Source organism: Heterodontus francisci, chromosome 36 (genome assembly GCF_036365525.1).
Source record: "Heterodontus francisci isolate sHetFra1 chromosome 36, sHetFra1.hap1, whole genome shotgun sequence".
NCBI classification, from domain to species: Eukaryota; Metazoa; Chordata; class Chondrichthyes; order Heterodontiformes; family Heterodontidae; genus Heterodontus; species Heterodontus francisci.
This window is the reverse complement of record NC_090406.1, coordinates 36,714,734-36,733,411: the sequence shown is the minus strand read 5'-3', so window position 1 is coordinate 36,733,411 and position 18,678 is coordinate 36,714,734. Positions and strand designations below refer to the sequence as shown.

The following is an 18,678-nucleotide window of genomic DNA, read 5'->3' as shown; positions in this document are numbered from 1 at the left end:
CCTTAACTTTCACTATTTCCTTTTTGAATGACTCCTGCTGGTCTGATGTAGACTTTCCTACAAGTAGCTGCTCCCAGTCCACTTTGGCCAGATCCTGTTTTATCATATGGAAATCAGCTTTCCCCCAATTCAGTGCATTTATTTCCAGTCCATCTTTGTCCTTTTTTATTGTAGATCTCTGCCTACCAAGAGCTGCATTAAGACTGTCCAAACTTTCCACTTTCATCCCAAAAGTGTCTTGATAGCAACTGGTGTAACCAGTCTGCATCTGATGGGGTTTGTAGCCTTTGTTCATATCTTGACTTGAAGATGGAAATTTTCAGTTCAATTGTAAGAGCTGTCTTATGTGTCCAGGCTGCAGCCTCTCATCACTAAACTATTGATCTGTCTCATTCTGAGCAAACAACTTGAACAATGGAGAACTATTACTACTGAGATCAGTTTAAATTCTTGTTTATGAAAGTTTCTAGTTAAGGTTCTACATCCTGATCTCCTGAACCAAGGTAATCTCCAACTGTTGCACCAATGCCATCCTTGATTACGAGTGCTACCCCTCCACCTTTACCTAGCTTCCTATTCTTCTTGAACATCATATACCCCTCAATATTCAGGACCTAATCCTAGTCATCCTGCAGACATGTCTCCGTAATGGGTATCAGATCATAATTATTTACTTCAATGTGCGCTATCAGTTCATCTACTTTGTTATGAATGCTACATGCATTCAGATACAGAGCCTTCAGTTTTGTCTGTTATTTTTGTAGCATCTAGTTTTGACTGTTGGTGTGTTCTTTGTTTTTTTTCCTCGCTGTCCCTTCCTGCTATTCTCTGGCCTTCATTTTCCATATTACTATTCTGCTCTCCTGCCTTGACTATACCCCTTGGTTTGCTACATCTACGCAGGCTTGATCCCTCCCCCCCCCCCCCCCTTGTTTAATTTAAAGCCCTCTCTACTTCCCTCGTTATACGGTTTGCTGTAACACTGAGACCAGCACGGTTCAGGTGCAGACCGTCCCAATGGTACAGCCCCCACTTTCCCCACTACTCTACGAACCAAAACCCACTTCTCCCACACCAGTCTTTGAGCCATGTATTCATTTCACTAATCTTGTGCACCTTCTGCCAATTTAAAAAAAAAATTGTTTGTGGGATATGGGCATCGCTGGCAAAGCCAGCATTTATTGCCCATCCCTAATTGCCCTCGAGAAGGTGGTGGTGAGCTGCCAATTGGCATGTGGCTCAAGTAATAATCCAGAGATTGCTACTCTTGAGGTTCTGCTCTTCAATTTGATGCCTAGCTCCTCATATTTTCTAAGCAGACCTCTTTCTTAGTACTACCTATGTCGTTGGTACCTACATGGACCACGACAACTGGATACTCCCCCTCACACTCCACGTTCCTGTCCAGCCCTGAGCAGAAGTCCCGAATCCTGGCACTGGGTAGGTAACACAGCCTTCTGGACTCACACTCTTCTCAGATGCGCAGAACAGTGTCAATCCCCCTCACTATACTATCCCCTGCTACCACTATATTTCTTTTTGCTCTCCTCATTTGAATGGCTTCCTGTACCACAGTGCCATGGCCAGTCTGCTTATCCACCCTGCATACCTCGCTTTCGTCCACATATGTTGAGAACACCTCAAACCTGTTTGACAGTTGCAAAGTCTGAGGCTCCTAAACTACTGTCTGCTCAGTTCCTTTACCTACCTCACTCACAGTCACATCCTTCTGTCACTCACTGCTGACCAAAACAGAGGACCCTGTTCCAAGAGGTGTGATAATCTTCTGGAATAAAATGTCCAGGCATGCCTCCCCCTCCCTTATGTGGCACAGATGAATAATCCTGATCCAGAATTCCTCTAACAGCTTACACTTTCTGCAGATGTGTTTGCCCTGGATCACCTCAGCATCCAAAAGCTCCCACATATCACAGCTGCAACCATAACACCTGCCCTGCCATTGTTACTTATGCTATTAATTAATTCACTTTAATTACTTAGTCACTTTCTTAATTAACTCACTTTCCCAATATATTAAGCTTAATTAATAAATTGTAAATTGTTAATTAGTAAACTGGGAAGGACAGCATTACCCCTGAAATAATCAAGAGTGCCAAGCCTGCTATACTCTCAGCACTATGTGAACTGCTATGCCTGTGCTGGGACGAGGGAGCAGTACCCCAGGACATGCGCGATGCCAATATCATCACCCTCTATAAAAACAAAGGTGACCGCGGTGACTGCAACAACTACCGTGGAATCTCCCTGCTCAGCATAGTGGGGAAAGTCTTTGCTCGAGTCGCTCTGAACAGGCTCCAGAAGCTGGCCGAGCGCGTCTACCCTGAGGCACAGTGTGGCTTTCGTGCAGAGATCGACCTTTGACATGCTGTTCTCCCTTCGTCAGATACAGGAGAAATGCCGTGAACAACAGATGCCCCTCTACATTGCTTTCATTGATCTCACCAAAGCCTTTGACCTCGTCAGCAGACGTGGTCTCTTCAGACTACTAGAAAAGATTGGATGCCCACCAAAGCTACTAAGTATCATCACCTCATTCCATGACAATATGAAAGGCACAATTCAACATGGTGCCTCCTCCTCAGAGCCCTTTCCTATCCTGAGTGGCGTGAAACAGGGCTGTGTTCTCGCACCTACACTTTTTGGGATTTTCTTCTCCCTGCTGCTCTCTCATGCGTTCAAGTCTTCAGAAGAAGGAATTTTCCTCCACACAAGATCAGGGGGCAGGTTGTTCAACCTTGCCCGTCTAAGAGCGAAGTCCAAAGTACGGAAAGTCCTCATCAGGGAACTCCTCTTTGCTGACGATGCTGCTTTAACATCTCACACTGAAGAGTGCCTGCAGAGTCTCATCGACAGGTTTGCGGCTGCCTGCAATGAATTTGGCCTAACCATCAGCCTCAATATTGGCGACCACGCTCTGGAAGTGGTTCAAGAGTTCACCTACCTAGGCTCAACTATCACCAGTAACCTGTCTCTAGATGCAGAAATCAACAAGCACATGGGAAAGGCTTCCACTGCTATGTCCAGACTGGCCAAGAGAGTGTGGGAAAATGGCGCACTGACACGGAACACAAAAGTCAGAGTGTATCAGGCCTGTGTCCTCAGTACCTTGCTCTATGGCAGCGAGGCCTGGACAACGTATGTCAGCCAAGAGCGATGTCTCAATTCATTCCATCTTCGCTGCCTCCGGAGAATACTTGGCATCAGGTGGCAGGACAGTATCTCCAACACAGAAGTCCTCGAGGCAGCCAACATCCCCAGCTTGTACACACTATTGAGTCAGCGGCGCTTGAGATGGATTGGCCATGTGAGCCGCATGGAAGATGGCAGGATCCCCAAAGACACATTGTACAGCGAGCTCGCCACTGGTATCAGACCTACCGGCCGTCCATGTCTCCGCTATAAAGACGTCTGCAAACGCGACATGAAATCCTGTGACATTGATCACAAGTCGTGGGAGTCAGTTGCCAGCATTCGCCAGAGCTGGCGGGCAGCCATAAAGACGGGGCTAAAATGTGGCGAGTCGAAGAGACTTAGTAGTTGGCAGGAAAAAAGACAGAGGCGCAAGGGGAGAGCCAACTGTGCAACAGCCCCGACAAACAAATTTCTCTGCAGCACCTGTGGAAAAGCCTGTCACTGTAGAATTGGCCTTTATAGCCACTCCCGGCGCTGCTTCACAAACCACTGACCACCTCCAGGCGCGTATCCGTTGTCTCTCGAGATAAGGAGGCCCAAAAGAAGAAAGTATTACCAAATAAAAATCTTACAATTTCTAAAATTACCTGAGTTTTGAAAGGTAAATGATAAAACACTCACCAACCATTGACCTTGGAGTCAAAAGAAGACAACTCACCAGCTGCTGGAGGCTAAAAAAAGATAGAAAAGGAGCCCCTCTTTTCCCCTCAGCACTGAATTCCCACAGGCACCAAATTCCAGCTTCACTGTGGCAATGTGTCTCACTCAGGCAAATGTCTCTTCTCACTATGTTCAGCTAGGAACTGGTCTGCTTTTATATAGAGATTCTGATGACTCACTAGCTCAGCTTCTGCTACAATAATTAGCACCTATTGAACCTGGCTACTTTCAACTGATTGACAGATAACTGTCACGGCTGGTGACAAAGTACTCCTGGCATAATAGTAGGATCTGTTGTTCAACAACAGAATAGTGTCATCTCCCTTAAAGCCATAGTGTCTACCATCCATGGACCATTTCCTTGTGAAGCTGCACTTTATGAAATTAGACTGCGCTTTTGAGCAGGCAATTGGCCCATAGCTCTTCATACTTATTGCGTCAATGCACTCATACTTTCAGACATGTTCCCCATCTTGAGATCTCTTCCAATTGGCACTGAAGATGGGAAATATTGTTTTCAGTGGAATATTGGTGGACTCTTGAAACCCTTCACAGCCTGGAGGGAAATAATTTAAATTTATAAGGCTTGAACTGCAAAATGCCAGAGTGTGGCACCATCCGTTAATGAAAAGTTAAAGAAAGCATCAGACTTAAGGAAAAGGCATATAATTGTGTAAAGATGAGTGGCAGGTCAGATGTTTGGCCAGCATATAAAGAATGGCAGAAAATGATAAAAGGTTAATCAGGAGAACATAAGAAATAGGAGCAGGGGTAGGCCATTTGGCCCCTCAAGCCTGCCTTACCATTCAGTAAGATCATGGCTGATCTGCCCCAGACCTCAATTCCTCTTTTGCGCCAGCTCCTCATAGCCCTCAACTCCCCGATATTTCAAAAATCTATCTACCTCGTCTTTAAATACATTTAGTGATCTAGCCTCCACAACTCTCTGGGGTAGAGAGTTCCAGACATTCATGACGCTCTGAGATGAAATCTCTTCGCATCTCAGTTTTAAATGAGTGTTCCCTTATTCTGTAACTATGCCTCCTAGTTTGAGATTCCCCCTCTAGTAGGAACATCTCAACATCTACCCTGTCAAGCCTCCTCAGAATCCTGTACGTTTCAATAAGATCACCCCTCATTCTTCTTAACTCGAATGAATAAAGGCCGTTCTTGATAAGTCAATCCCTTCATCCCAGGAATCAGCCCAGTGTATCTCTTTTGAACTGCCTCCAATGCCAGCATATCTTTTCTTAAAAACGGGGACCAAAACTGTACACAGTACTCCAGGTGGGGCCTCACCAGCACCCTATACAGTTGTAACAAGATATCCCTATTTTTAAACTCCAACCCCCTAGCAATAAAGGCCAAAATTCCATTTGCCGCCTTAATTAGTTGCTGCACCTGCATGTTAACTCTGTTTCATGCACAAGAACACCCAGATCCCTCTGTCCTGCAGAATATCTCTCCATTTAAATAATAGTCTGCCTTTTGATTCTTCCTACCAAAGTGCATGACCTCCCTTTCCTACATTAAACTCCATCTGCCAAGTTTTTGCCCACTGACTCAACCTATCTATATCCCCTTGCAGATTCCTTATGTCATCACAACATGCCCTTCCACCTATTTTTGTATTGTCAGCAAATTTGGATATGTTACACTCTGCCCCCTCCTCCAAGTCATTAATATAGATAGTAAATAATTGAGGCTCTTGGACTGATCCTTGTGACACTCCACTAGTTACATCTTTCCAACCTGAAAAAGACCCATTAATCCCAACTCCCTGTCTTCGAGTTAACCAATCCGCAGTCCATGCTAATACATTACCCCCAATATCGTGAGCACCTATCTTGTGCAATAATCTTTTATGTGGCATCTTAACGAATGCCTTCTAGAAATCTAAATAAACTACATCTACCAGTTCCCCTTTATCACCTCTGCTTGTTATATCCTCAAAGAACTCTAGCAAATCTGTCAAACGTAATTTCCCTTTCACAAAACCATGTTGATTCTGTTTGATTGCATTAAGCTTTTCTAAATGTCCTGCTATTTCTTCCTTGATAATGGACTCTCATTTTCCCAACGACCGATGTTAGGCTGACTGGCCTATAGTTGCCTGCTTTTTGTCTCCCTCCTTTCTTGGACAGGGGCGTCACCAATCTGCTGGAACCCTCCCGTAATGCAGTGATTTCTGGAATATTTCGACCAATGCCTGCACTATCTCTGCAGCCACTTCCTTTAAAACCCTTGGATGTAGGCCATCAGGTCCTGGCAACTTGTCTGCCTTTAGTCCCATTAATTTGTCAAATACTTTGTACCTCGTGATAGAGTCTGTTACGTGATCTTTCCTGTCATTAGCTCCTTGTTTATCTGATATCTGTAGGATGTTTATAGTGTCCTCCACCGTGAAGACCAATGTAAAATATTAGTTTAAATTATCTGCCATTTCCCTGTTCCCTGTTATCAGTTCTCCAGTCGCATCCTCCAAGGTCCCACGCTCACTTTAGCTACTCTCTTTTTATATATCCGTAAAAGCTCTTGCCATTTGTTTTTATATTTCTTGCCAGGTTACTTTCTTCATCAATTTTCTCCCTCTTTAATAACTTTTTAGTTATCTGCTACTGGTTCCTAAAAAAAAAAAAAAAAAAATTAATTCCCAATCCTCTGGCCTACCACCAGTTTTGGCCGTTTTGTATGCCTTAATTTTTGATTGGATACTCTGTTAACCACGAGTGGTTCATCCTTCTCATCGAGTCCTTTTTGACCGGGATAAATTTTTGCTGAGCGTTATGAAATATCTGCTTAAATGTCTGCTACTGCTCATCCACTGACCTTCCCCTTAGTCTATTTTTCCAGCCCGCTTTAGACAACTTTCTTCATACCTCTGTAATTGCCCTTGTTTAAGTTGAGGACACTGGTTTGAGACCCGAGTTGCTCGTCCTCAAGCTGAATGTGAAATTCTACCATGTTGTGATCTCTACCCTCTAGAGGGTTCTTAACTACAATATCTATTAACCCTATCTCATTGCACATTACTAGATCTAAAATAGCCCGTTCCCTGGTAGATTCTGCAAAGAATTGCTCTAAGTAACAATCCCTGATGCACTCTACAAACTCATCTTCCATGTTGCCTCTGCCAATCTGATTTGTCCAGTCAATGTGCAGATTAAAATCACCCATGATAATTGTAGCGCCCTTCTTACATGGCTCCGTTATGTCCCGATTTATAATTTGTCCTACAGTGAGGCAACTCTTCGGGGGCCTATAGATGACTCCCACCTGTGACTTCTTCCCCTTGTTATTCCTTATTTCCACCCAAACTGATTCCACATCATGATCTATTGCACCTATATCACTATGCACCACTGCACTGATTCCTTCCTTTATTAACAAAGCTACCCCACCTCCTTTTTCCATTTGCCTATTTTTCCAGAACGTCGAATACCCTTGAATATTGAGTTCCCAGTCTTGGTCACCCTGCAACCACATCTCTAATAGCTTTCAAGTCATACGCATTAATTTCTGTTTGTGCTGTCAACTCGTCTATCTTGTTACAAATGTTGCGTGCATTCAGATAAAGAGCCGTTGGCTTTGACTTTTTGCCGTTATTACTCATTCTGGTTCTAATTTCTGTTGCACTCTTCTGCTTATATTTTCTGCCCCTTCCTGTCTCACTTTGATTACCGTTTGCCTCTTCACTACCCTGCACCTCTAATCTCTAGTTTCTTTGGGAGTAAGATCCTCATACCTATTGGCTAAGAGCAGTAGCTGAGGCTCCTCCAAAGCTAAATTCTGGATCCCCATACCTGCCTCACTCGCTGCGTTCCTGACCACGGTCCAAATGTGATGTAATTAATGTAAGGGGTGTGTCTGTCTCCTGAAATAGTGCGGGCTGACAAGTCTCCAGGTCCTGATGGGCTTCATCCTAGGATCTTAGAGGTGGCTAATGAGGTAGTAGGTGTTAACTTTTCAAAAATCGCTAGATTCTGGAAAGCTTCCATCAGACTGGAAAATAGCAAATAGAAACCCTCTATTCAAGAATGGGGGGGTTGGTGGTGAGGCAGAAAACCAGTAACTGTAGGCCAGTTAGCTTGACGTCTGTCGTGGGGAAGGTGTTAGAATTGATCAGTAAGGAGGCTATAGCTGGACACTTAAAAAAAAAACTCAAGGTAATCGGGAATAGTCAGCATGGCTTTGTGAAAGGGAGATCATTTTTAACCAATTTATTGTAGTTCTTTGAAGGAGTACATGTGCCGTGCATAAAGGGGAACCCGTTGACGTACTGTATTTGGATTTCCAGAAGGCATTAGACAAGGTGCCATATAAAAGGTTATTGCGCAAAGTAGGAGCTCCTGGTGTAGTGAGTAACATATTAGCATGGATAGAAGATTGACTGGCAGAAAACAGATTATGCATAAACAGGTCCTTTTCTGATTGGCAGGATTGTGACAAGTGGAGTCCCGCAAGGGTCTGTGCTGGGGCCTCAACTTTTTACAATTTATATCAACAAAGTGATTCCTGATGACGCAGCCGACTACTGACATCAGTCTGCGCCAAGGTGCGCACATGCGCAGACGGGTCCTACTCTGTGCGTGCGCTGCGTTAGGACTTGCCAGGACTGGTTAGCGCATGCGCGGATGATATTGCTTGACGTGTGCATCTTCGGGCAACGCGCCTGTTCAGCCTCTGCGGATGCGCTTTCCGGCCGCTCCACTCTCCCTCCGGCCATTGTGTGCTGCCATGTGTTTAGGTTAGGTTGCCTTCGTGTGATTTTTTTGAGCAGCGCCATCTTTAGTCCTGGCAGCTGCCTGAAGTCGCAGACTGAGGTTTGAGTGGCACATGCTGCATTTTGTGCATGTGCCATTGCAGCGCCACCTAGTGGTAGTGTTGTCAGCAAACGCAGCCTTATATCAATGACTTAGATGAGGAGAGCGATGGCAGCTAAATTTGCAGATGACCCAAAGATAGGTAGGAAAGTACGTTGTGAAGAGGACATAAGGAGTTTGTGGACTGAGATAGATAGGTTGAGTGAGTGGGCAAAAATCTGGCAGATGGAGTACAATGTGGGAAAATGTGAAGTTGTTCACTTTGGCAGGTAGAATAAAAAAGCAGAGTATTACTTAAAAAGAGAACGACTACAGAACTCTGAGGTGCAGAGGGATCTAGGTGTTCTAGTGCATGAGTCACAAAGTTAGTATACAGGTACAGCAAGTAATAAAGAAGGCTAATGGGTGCTATCCTTTATTATGAGAGGAATTGAAAATAAAAGTAAGGATGTTATGCTTCAGTTATACAGGACATTGGTGAGACCACATCTCGAATACTGTGTGCAATTTTGGTCTCCTTATTTAAGGAAGGATGTGAATGTGTTGGAGGTGGTTCAGAGGAGGTTTACTAGATTGATACCTGGAATGAGTGGGTTGTCTTATGAGGAAAGGTTGGACAGACTGGGCTTGTTTTCACTGGAGTTTAGAAGAGTGAGGGGAGATTTGATTGAAGTAAGTCAGATCCTGAACGGTCTTAACGTGGATATGGAAAGGATGTTTCCTCGTGGGTGATTCCAGAACTAGGGGGCACTGTTTTAAAATTAGGGGTTGCCCTTTTAGGACAGAGATGAGAAATTTTTTCTCTTGGTTGTGTGAGTTCGAAACACTGTGCCTCAGAAGGTGGTGGCGACAGGGTCACTGAATAATTTTAAGGCGGGAGTAAATAGATTTTTGTTAGGCAAGGGAATCCGAGGTTATCGGGTAGATGGGAGTATGGAATTCGGGACACATCAGCCATGATCTTATTGAATGGCGGAGCAGGCTAGAGGGGCCAAATAGCCTACTTCTCCTAATTCATATGTCCGTATATGTTCACCCAAGTTTCCATCGTGATATTCCAAGAAAGGGGAGGGTTAACGAATGCTTGCAGCATAAAATATGGCTTATGGACCATTAATGTTAACCACTTGCCTCTGGGTATTGCTTTCTTCTAAATGTAGGAGTGTTTAAAATTACAGCTGTTGCATCAACAAGTGTTTGCCAGTGGCTTGATCTCAAGTTAGAAAGATGAAGTGATGTATGTTGGTGGCCCAGCTTAATATTCTTTCCTCCTGACCATGATCTGGTTAGAAGCACTCACCCATTTTAAGGCTTGCTTTGTAGCCAGCAGCTTTCCTCTGGTTTCTGTGATGCCTCACGTTTGCCAAGTGTTGAGCATACAGTGGATATAATATTTTGAAAGAACAGATTAACCTTTGCACTTCTGGTTTTTAGACTGAAGTTACGGAGACTGATGGTTTTCAGGCAGATACAGAAGATGATGATGATGCAGATTGTGTAATCGTTGAAGTGCACATGAATAATGCTGTTCTAAACAATAAAGGTATGCATTCTACTTTTATATAAAAGCGCCCTCAAAGTGCAAATAAATTTCTACACTAACCATATGGGGAAAAATTGAGAGACCTGAGCCTTTGAGTTTTGGACAGTCTCTTATGCATTGTGTGATCTTCATTCTTGTGTCCCCTGGCCATGTGCCCATTTCTTTACTGTTATTTGTAGCAGTGTCTCCCACATTTACTCCCACTGGGAATGATTCTTTAAAGTATTTCATTTCTTGCAATTGGTTTATCTGATTTTTCTATTTGTAGCTTATCTCATACCTTTTTGTGATTTTTCATTCTTACTTGCTGTCAAGTTGCAATCTTGACTATTGTGTTTTTCTAATTAGGACAAAGCTGGTCTTTGATTTTTATTCAGTCATGTAACATGGGCATTTCTGGCAAGGCCAGCATTTATTGTCTTTTCCTAATTGCCTCAATGTGGTTGTGAGCAACACCCTTGAGTACAATTGAGTGACTGGCTGGGCTATTTCAGGGGCTGTTGAGAGTCAACCACTGCTGTGGGTCTGGAGTCGCATGTAGACCAGACAGGGTAAGGATGGCAGATTTTCTTTCCGAAAGGACATTAGTGAATCAGATGAGTTTTTATGACAGTTCAGTAGTTTTCATGGCCGCCATTACTGATAGCTTTTTATTCGATTTATTTAATGAACTGAATTTAAATTTCCCAGCTGCCTTTTGGGATTTTAGGCCATTGTCTGCAGGCTTAATACTCCAATAACATAACTACAATGCTACTGTACCCTTGACTGTCTTATTGACCATCCCAGTTACAGGTGGTTATTGCCTTGGCAGTTTTCTATTTGGTAGTTTGTGTGACTACTTTATAAAGTTGATCATTGTAATGATTTAAATGCGAATGATGATCAGAGGACATGATTTTTTTTTCCTCCACCAGGACAAAGCCTGGGGTTTGTTTGTGATTTTATAGATATTTTTGGGATATATCTGTAACCTTTATTGATATTCACATATCACCATAAGAGAATATCTGTTAAACTGTGGGAATTTATGTGGCTTCTCCCTACTAATGAGATGTTTCTTTTTTCCCCCACCTACCTCCAAACTTCAGAGAGTAAGGGGCAGTCTGCAGATTTATACTCTGGATTGGTAAAGAGTGAGGAACCACCCGCCAAGCCTAGCCCTGGACTGGTCAGGAGTGAGGTGCAGTCTGCAGAGTTATGTTGTGAATTAGCTGATAATGTGCAGTCTACAGAGCTGAGCTCAGAACTGACCGCTGATGAGGTGATGGACATTGAACCCTGTGCAAATGCTGCTCTCAACCCACCCAACAGTACCTGAATTGATTTAAGATATATATGCTAATAGCTGTATGTATGTAGGCTACTTTTTTTAGAAACTTAAAACCTTTTCTGTATCATTTCTTAAACTTTGACTTAAGATACTTGAAGTTCTGAAAAAAATAAAATGGCACTTTTGCAACAAAAAATTGTAATTTGATAAATTAATTTAAGTAAAATCAATGGCATTCATAAACACACCTGTTATTATGTACCATACGAAAGCTGTTTGTATAATGATCTTTCACAGACACTTATCCTTGCTTCACGCTGTTTTGAACATCTCCGAAGCACGAGCAGTTTGTTGAATGTGGATTTATTTTTAAATTTGGCTGATTGATTGCAATCCAGCCCCCTCTTTTCACAGGGCTCATCAACACTCTGCCTTCAGCAATGAGAAACTTTGTTTGTAATGCTATTTGTAGATAATAGCCTGTTTTTGGGAACACCTTTGTATTTAACTTCTTAAACTCTTATTAATTGGTGTTGATTTTCATTTTTTTTAATCTTTCCCCATACCTTATTCCAGCACCCACAACCATCTGACCTATTAAATTACTTAACCCATGTGCACCTGTTGTATTTTGAAGTTAGTTACAGTTCAGTGTTCTTTCAGATTAACTGAGTATAACAGACTTCCTGAACACAAACCTGTATTTTTACAAATTTGTCATACTCTTAGGAAGTGCAGCAATGGAAATACAAAAATAAAGTGGAGTTAAATTTTTAAAAAATCTAAGACTGATACACTCGCGTTCAAGTTGGAGAGCAGTCACATAACATATACCTTCGTCTGCTAGAACTAAAACTCATTCATCCTTTCTGCATTGAAATTATAGACAGCTTATCACACGTGGATGTGTGCTATCCACAAACAAGCTAAAACAAAGGCATTCACAGCTACCCTGCCTTCAACTACAATCACAACATTATACCTCATCTTATTAAAATGGGCTACTGTATAGCCTCTCAGGAACTGAAGCCTAAACTCTCATGGCTGAAACTAACACTTTGAGCTTTCCTTTTAAGGTAACTTTTTTTGGGAGAACATCAGGACATCAGCCAGAGAACTACCGACACAGCGAACATTGAAGGCTATCTTCAATTTCAGCACCAGGTTGAGAGAGAGATATCAACTCCAGCTAAGACAGTTGAACTGTGCTGATGCAAGTTTGCAACCAACTGCAGCAGAGAAATGAGAGTGACTATAAATCACTCCTGTGAACATTGTGCTCAATACCAGTACCATCTTTAACCTAAAGGGTTGACTGCCAGAAGACTTCAAAATCCCAGCAAACAGGCCTGCAACTCTAAAACTTACCCTACAAGAGGATTCCACCGGTTTTCCCCAAAAACAGCACAGTGAACGCTTAACATCTCTTGCCCTTTTCTTGAGTGTGCAAGTGAGTGTGAATATGTATGTGGGTGGTGGTGTGAACAGTTTGGGTGGTTGTTATTCAATAAATATTCAACCTGTTTCAAACCTATGAGAAAGCCTGTCACTGTTTGTTTATTTGGCAAACAAAAACATGGGCTGAAACACTAGCTTAACAAAATTTAGCTGTGGTAAAAGGTGGAACTGGAAGCTAGCCACCCTATTTCCCACCTGCCTGTAATACTTGTTTTAAGGTTACTGCAGTACAACTATCCAAAGCTGAACGGTGGACATCAATTGCTACTGCTTTTGAAGCTTAGAGCCTGGCCTTGCAGATTTTTTTGAGATTTAATTTTCTAACGAGCATATGCTTCCAACTTGTGTTTGATGATGGTGTGTGTTTTAGTATCCAGTTTGTATTAAAATCAACACCTATTCACAAGTGCGATGATAGTCTTGTTGAATCAGTTTTATTTTAGCAGTAAAAAACTAGAGGGCTGAGAGTGAAAAGTATCATTGACAGAATTTGTGTCCTTTTATTCTATTTGGCATTTGCCTTTTAATATATCCATGTTTACAAACTGAGTTTTCTGCTGCTCCCTGATTGTGTATGAAGATAATCAGATTTGGTTATCATCACCCCAAAGTCTGAATGAAATATTAAGGACTATATTAGTCTATCATGTCACTGGTTAATTTGTAGAACTATATTGTGCATAGTTAAAAAGCCACTTCCAGCGTAAACAATGAAATGTGCAGGTGTTTTCAGGGGAGGTAGGGAAGTGCAATGATGAAGTGTACACTGATTTTCAGGAAGCCATTTGATAAGGGCTACTACATAGAGAAAGATTGAATGATGTGGAATTAGGGGAAGGGTAGCAAATTAGATTTTAAAATTAGTTAAAAGGGAGTAAACAGGAGCAATTTATTTCAAACGGTAATGGCATCCCACATGGTTCCATTTTGAGACCCCTTCTGTTTGTTATTACAAGAGTTTCCATATAATTATTTTGAAACTTGGAACCTATATTTTTAAACTGAAGAGGCTGACCTTCAGGTGTTTTTTGTTTTAAAAGGCTGGAAAGCAGGTGGTTTCAAGTAAACACCACAGGGGGTTTGACTTGAGAGCTATTTTGTGTTGTGACGAGAGAATTTATAATTAGCATAGGATTTGCCTGGGGAAGGATTTTGGTTTCACTTTGAACTGTTAAAAGATACTGGTTTTTGGACTAAAAGAGGCAGTTTGAATCTATATGGACCTGCCAGGAGTTCAGAAGAAAACTTATCTTTGTGAAGAATCCTTGCTCTTGAAAAGGAAAAGCTTGTATGAAGTTGTACTGTTGCTTCCTGTATTTTTGAAGATATGAATGCTTGCAGAAACCTTGCATCTTTAAAAAAGGACTTTGCAGCAAATGTGTGAGAACTGACACATTGTTGCTGTGCACCTGCTGTGAGACCGATGTGAAGCCTTTCTGCAGTTGAATTTATTTAATGCCTACCCAAACGTACTGTTCATTAACCTAGCCTGGAAAGATTCCTAGTAGTAGCCACCTATTTGACTTTGGGGCACCTTCTATATTTTTTTTGTTATTTCTTTGTAACAGCTGTAAACCAAAATCCCTTTTTCTAGTTAACCAGTGTTTGGATGTATGGGTGTATGCGTGAGGGCTAGGATAATACAGGGCTATAATATTTGTTTGATTATATTTACTTTATTATAAACTAAGTCTTTAACAACAAAATTATCTATTATTGGTTAAGAAACCTGGTTGTTCTTTATTCTGGGGACAAAGAGTATCTAATTGGCTGTTTTGGTGAGTGGGAAAATATATTGATCTGTTGTGACCTGTGGTGAAGTGGGATTGAATTAACACTACACATTAATCATTTGGATATAGGTAATGAATACTGGATTTCTGGCGAGATGAATGCAATAATGAATCACGCAGCACTCCCTTCTCAACCTGTCTGCAGCCTTTGACAAGGTTGATAAAACCATCCTCCTCCAACACCCTGCTACAATCATTGAGCTGGGTGGGACTGCAGTCATTTGTTCTATTCTGATCTAACTGAAGCCACAGAATCACCTACAATAGCTTCTTTGCCTGCTCCCATACTTACCTCTCGTCACCCTAGGATCTATCCTTGGCCTCCTCCTTATTTCTCAACTATATACTGCCATCAGCAATATCATCCAAAAACAGTTTTCAAATGTACACTGAGGACACGCAGCTCTATCTCACCATTACATTGCTTGACCCCTCCACTATCTAAATTCTCAGACTACTGACAACCAGTACTGGATAAGCAGAAATATCCTCCGATTAAATATTGGGAAAAGCAAACCATTGTCTTTGGTATCTGCTGTTCCCTAGCCACACCAGACTGTTCGTAACCTTAGTGTCACATTTGACCCCCGAGAAGCTTCTGACCATCCATCACTGAAACCGCCTATTTCAATCTTCACAACATTGCCCGACTCCATCTCTGCCTCAGCTCAACCACTGCTAAAACACTGATCTTTGCCTTTGTTACCTCTAGACTTAACTATTCTGGCGCACTCCTAGCTGACCTCCCATGTTCTACCCTCTAAACTTATCTAAACCTCTGCCCCCATGGTCTTAACATGCACCAAGTCCCCTTCACCCATCATCTCTGCTCACTGACCTACATTGGCTTCCAGTTAAGCAACACCTAAATGTTAATATTTTCCTATTTCAAATCTCTCCATGGCCTTGCTCATATCCCCAGCCCCACCAACCTCCATCAGCTGCCCTGGCATTCCCTCCCTTAATCTCTACTTCACTTTCCTCCTTATAACCTACCTCTTTGACCAAGCCTTTGGTCATTTGTCCTAAAATCTCTATGTAGCTCACTGTCAAATTTTGTTTTATCATGCTCCAGTGAAGAGCCTTGGGGTGCTTTATTACATTTTAAAGGTGCTATATAAATAGATGAAGTTGAAAAACCTAAAACCATAGTTGTAAGAGCTGACCATCAAGAGCTGGATGTTGAGGTGCAGGATCAACTCAGATGGCTGGTATTAAGCAATACAAAAAAGATTTGACAAATTGGGACTATAATTAGAACAGATTATAGTTTTAAACACCCATCAAATTAACCCATAAAGGGATGGGACTAAGGGATATATGTTGAGATTTGGGATAGAAAGCTGGAAAAACTTATTACATAGGGTTATAGACTACACTGATTCAAGCACAGGGAAATAGGAACCAGGCAGGCAAATGGATTTAGGCCACGGCTCAGTTAGAGGATAAATACCAAAAGCCTATTTCTAGGTTTTAATTTATGTAATAGATTTATGGTTGGGATAGCAACTATAAATAGCTGGATCTAAATTCAGATTTTTCACTGTATAACTGCACAGTATTGGTCAAGTGGCCATTCTCCTCCCAAACTTGATAATTGATGGCAGTAGACATCTTGGCCACAGAGGGCAATACCGTTTGTCTTGTTTCTGGCAGAAGTCAAAACTTTCTCATGTTCCTCAACCAACGCTGGCCTGTTTACTTTAAAGTGAAATAACACAGAACAATAATGTGTGAAGTTTTCATCCATTACTCAATAGCACCAGCCTTCAATCAATGAATAAAATCAACTAGCAGATTCATTCTTGTACCCATAAGTTTCAACTTGAGACTCCACATTCTGACTATTTCCCCATTACCACTGCCCACTAAGGGATGAGGAGCACTTGGGATAAATTTCCAATAATAAAGATTGTGCATCAAACTTTCTGTTTGGAGTACAAAAGGAGGGAAGATATGGATCTGTAGGATACAGTTAACGCACTTATATGAAAGTATATTAAAAAGGACAAGTCAAACTTGAGTAATTAGTTTATCTAATATGTGAAGTAGTGTATTAAAACTGAAGCAATAATGGCAAAAGTTTTCATAAATAATTTAATAGCAGCAGCTGCTTTGTTCTCCACTGTACAATAATTTATCTTTGAATCAAAAAGTTACAATATATCAAGCAAGTGACTAGTTTGAGGGGGGGTTGGTGTAGGCTACAAAAATGATTAGCTCCTGCAAAGTAAGATTTTTCTACTGCACAATTTCACTCAAGTACACGTGCCACAATCATTCAATCGCAGAGTTACTCTTAAAAGGTAGGCAGTGATTTTTGTTTCTGCATCATAATCTGGAAAATAATTCTCTTCCTGGGAGTAAAGAGGACCCAATTTTAAACTTATTTTAATAACTTGTATTTACAGCACATCAAAAGTCCCATTTTTGCTGTGGAGCAAACTGTTAATATACTTTAACAGTGTTCAGAAGCAGTTTGGTAATACAATTTTCAACTTTATAAATAGTTACTGTTGGGTCAGTAGTTGTCATTAATAAAAAGTATACACACATGCCTTGGCTGCAAGGGTTACAATAATTAGCCAGGTTAAGAAAGAAAAGAAAATCAGTCCCAAGACAAAACACCGAAATAAACAGTGGCTAAGAAAAAACAATGGACTCAGCTGTGTTACTCCGCAGCTGGTAAAACCCTGCCAACACACAAACACCCTGCAGTGCCAGAGAACTGCCAGCATCCGCTGAACCGTCTTCCTAGAAGAATCAGCACTGAGGAGTGAAGAGAAGAAACTAAATACTGCATTAAATGAATGGTGCTGCATTTGGGCCTAAACTTGAAACAAGGTCTTTGCCAGTACAAATCCATTTCAATAGGAAGTGACGGTAGTGCTTTGCAAGTTTGAAAAGTGAGGAAACTTCTTGACTGGAACGAAAACTTTTTTTTGTTATCTTAGTGATTGACAAACAGATTTAGGGTGGTTCTGTAATCAAAGTTCAGAATCAAATCTTAGTTTGGTTTAGTTTTGAACACAAGATTACTTAAATAGATCACAGCACTAATGGGAGATGTAGCTCAGTAAGATACAGTTACTGGGTAAGCTCTTCTGTTTATATAATGTAATTATCAGCCTGCATTGAACTCCATCAAATGAAGAACTCTAAAGGTTCAATCGGTCAGTACTTGCTTCCTATCTTCAGTAACAAAAGTATAACAGCTCAGCCAGCTTTCAATGCATAGGAGGAGGCTGGTCCCTGACCCAATTCCACTTTGGCCTCCTTGTCTCGAATAGTATGGTTATGTAGTCAAAACACTCAAAGCATAGCCAGATGACCAAAGAAAGTCAAAGCTACTCAAGATAGGTTTGGCAGTGTGGGCAGGCAAATTGACATACAAATAGTCAGTATTTGAACACAAATGGCAAATTACAAAAGCCACTGTTGGAATCACTCAGAATTTTATTCTCCAACTGGCTATGGTAGGGTGAAAATCCAGAAGTGTAGTTTATAATTTATATTTTAAACTATTCAGATCTAGCATTTTTATAAAGCAGAACACATTTACAAATGTTTTGTTTCTATAAAAAATGTGAACATCAGTTTTCAAATGTAATGCTTCATTTTCTAGTGCAACACCAATTGTGAAAAAGAATCTGCATTTATATTTCACCTTTCACATCCTTAGGCATTTTACAGACACTGGATTTCTTTTGCAGTGTTTTTACTATTTTATAGGTAAATTCAGGAGCCAATTTATACACAGCAAGTCCCAAAAACAGTAACAGTCAATTGATCTGCTTTAGATGAAGGATAAATATTGACTAGGACACAGAGAATTCTCCCTGCTCCTCTATGAATAGTGCCACAGAAGCTTTTACATACACTTGAGCAGGTAAACGAGGTTTTGGTTTAATACCT

The 18,678-nt window shown here is 41.4% G+C and overlaps 1 protein-coding gene across 2 annotated transcripts in view; it reads left to right on the top strand.

The window, feature by feature from the left end:
- chaf1a (chromatin assembly factor 1, subunit A (p150)) overlaps positions 1 to 12,949 on the top strand; it is a 66,403-nt gene extending 53,454 nt beyond the window's left edge. The window contains exons 13-14 of one of the 2 annotated variants that reach the window (XM_068016545.1): positions 10,131 to 10,239; positions 11,331 to 12,949. In XM_068016545.1, coding sequence (XP_067872646.1) covers positions 10,131 to 10,239; positions 11,331 to 11,560 — 339 coding nt within the window. In that variant the 3' untranslated portion in view covers positions 11,561 to 12,949. The remainder of the gene's footprint in view (positions 1 to 10,130; positions 10,240 to 11,330) is intronic. The other variant, XM_068016543.1, reaches the window with a different exon arrangement.
- Positions 12,950 to 18,678: the final 5,729 nt, after the last annotated feature.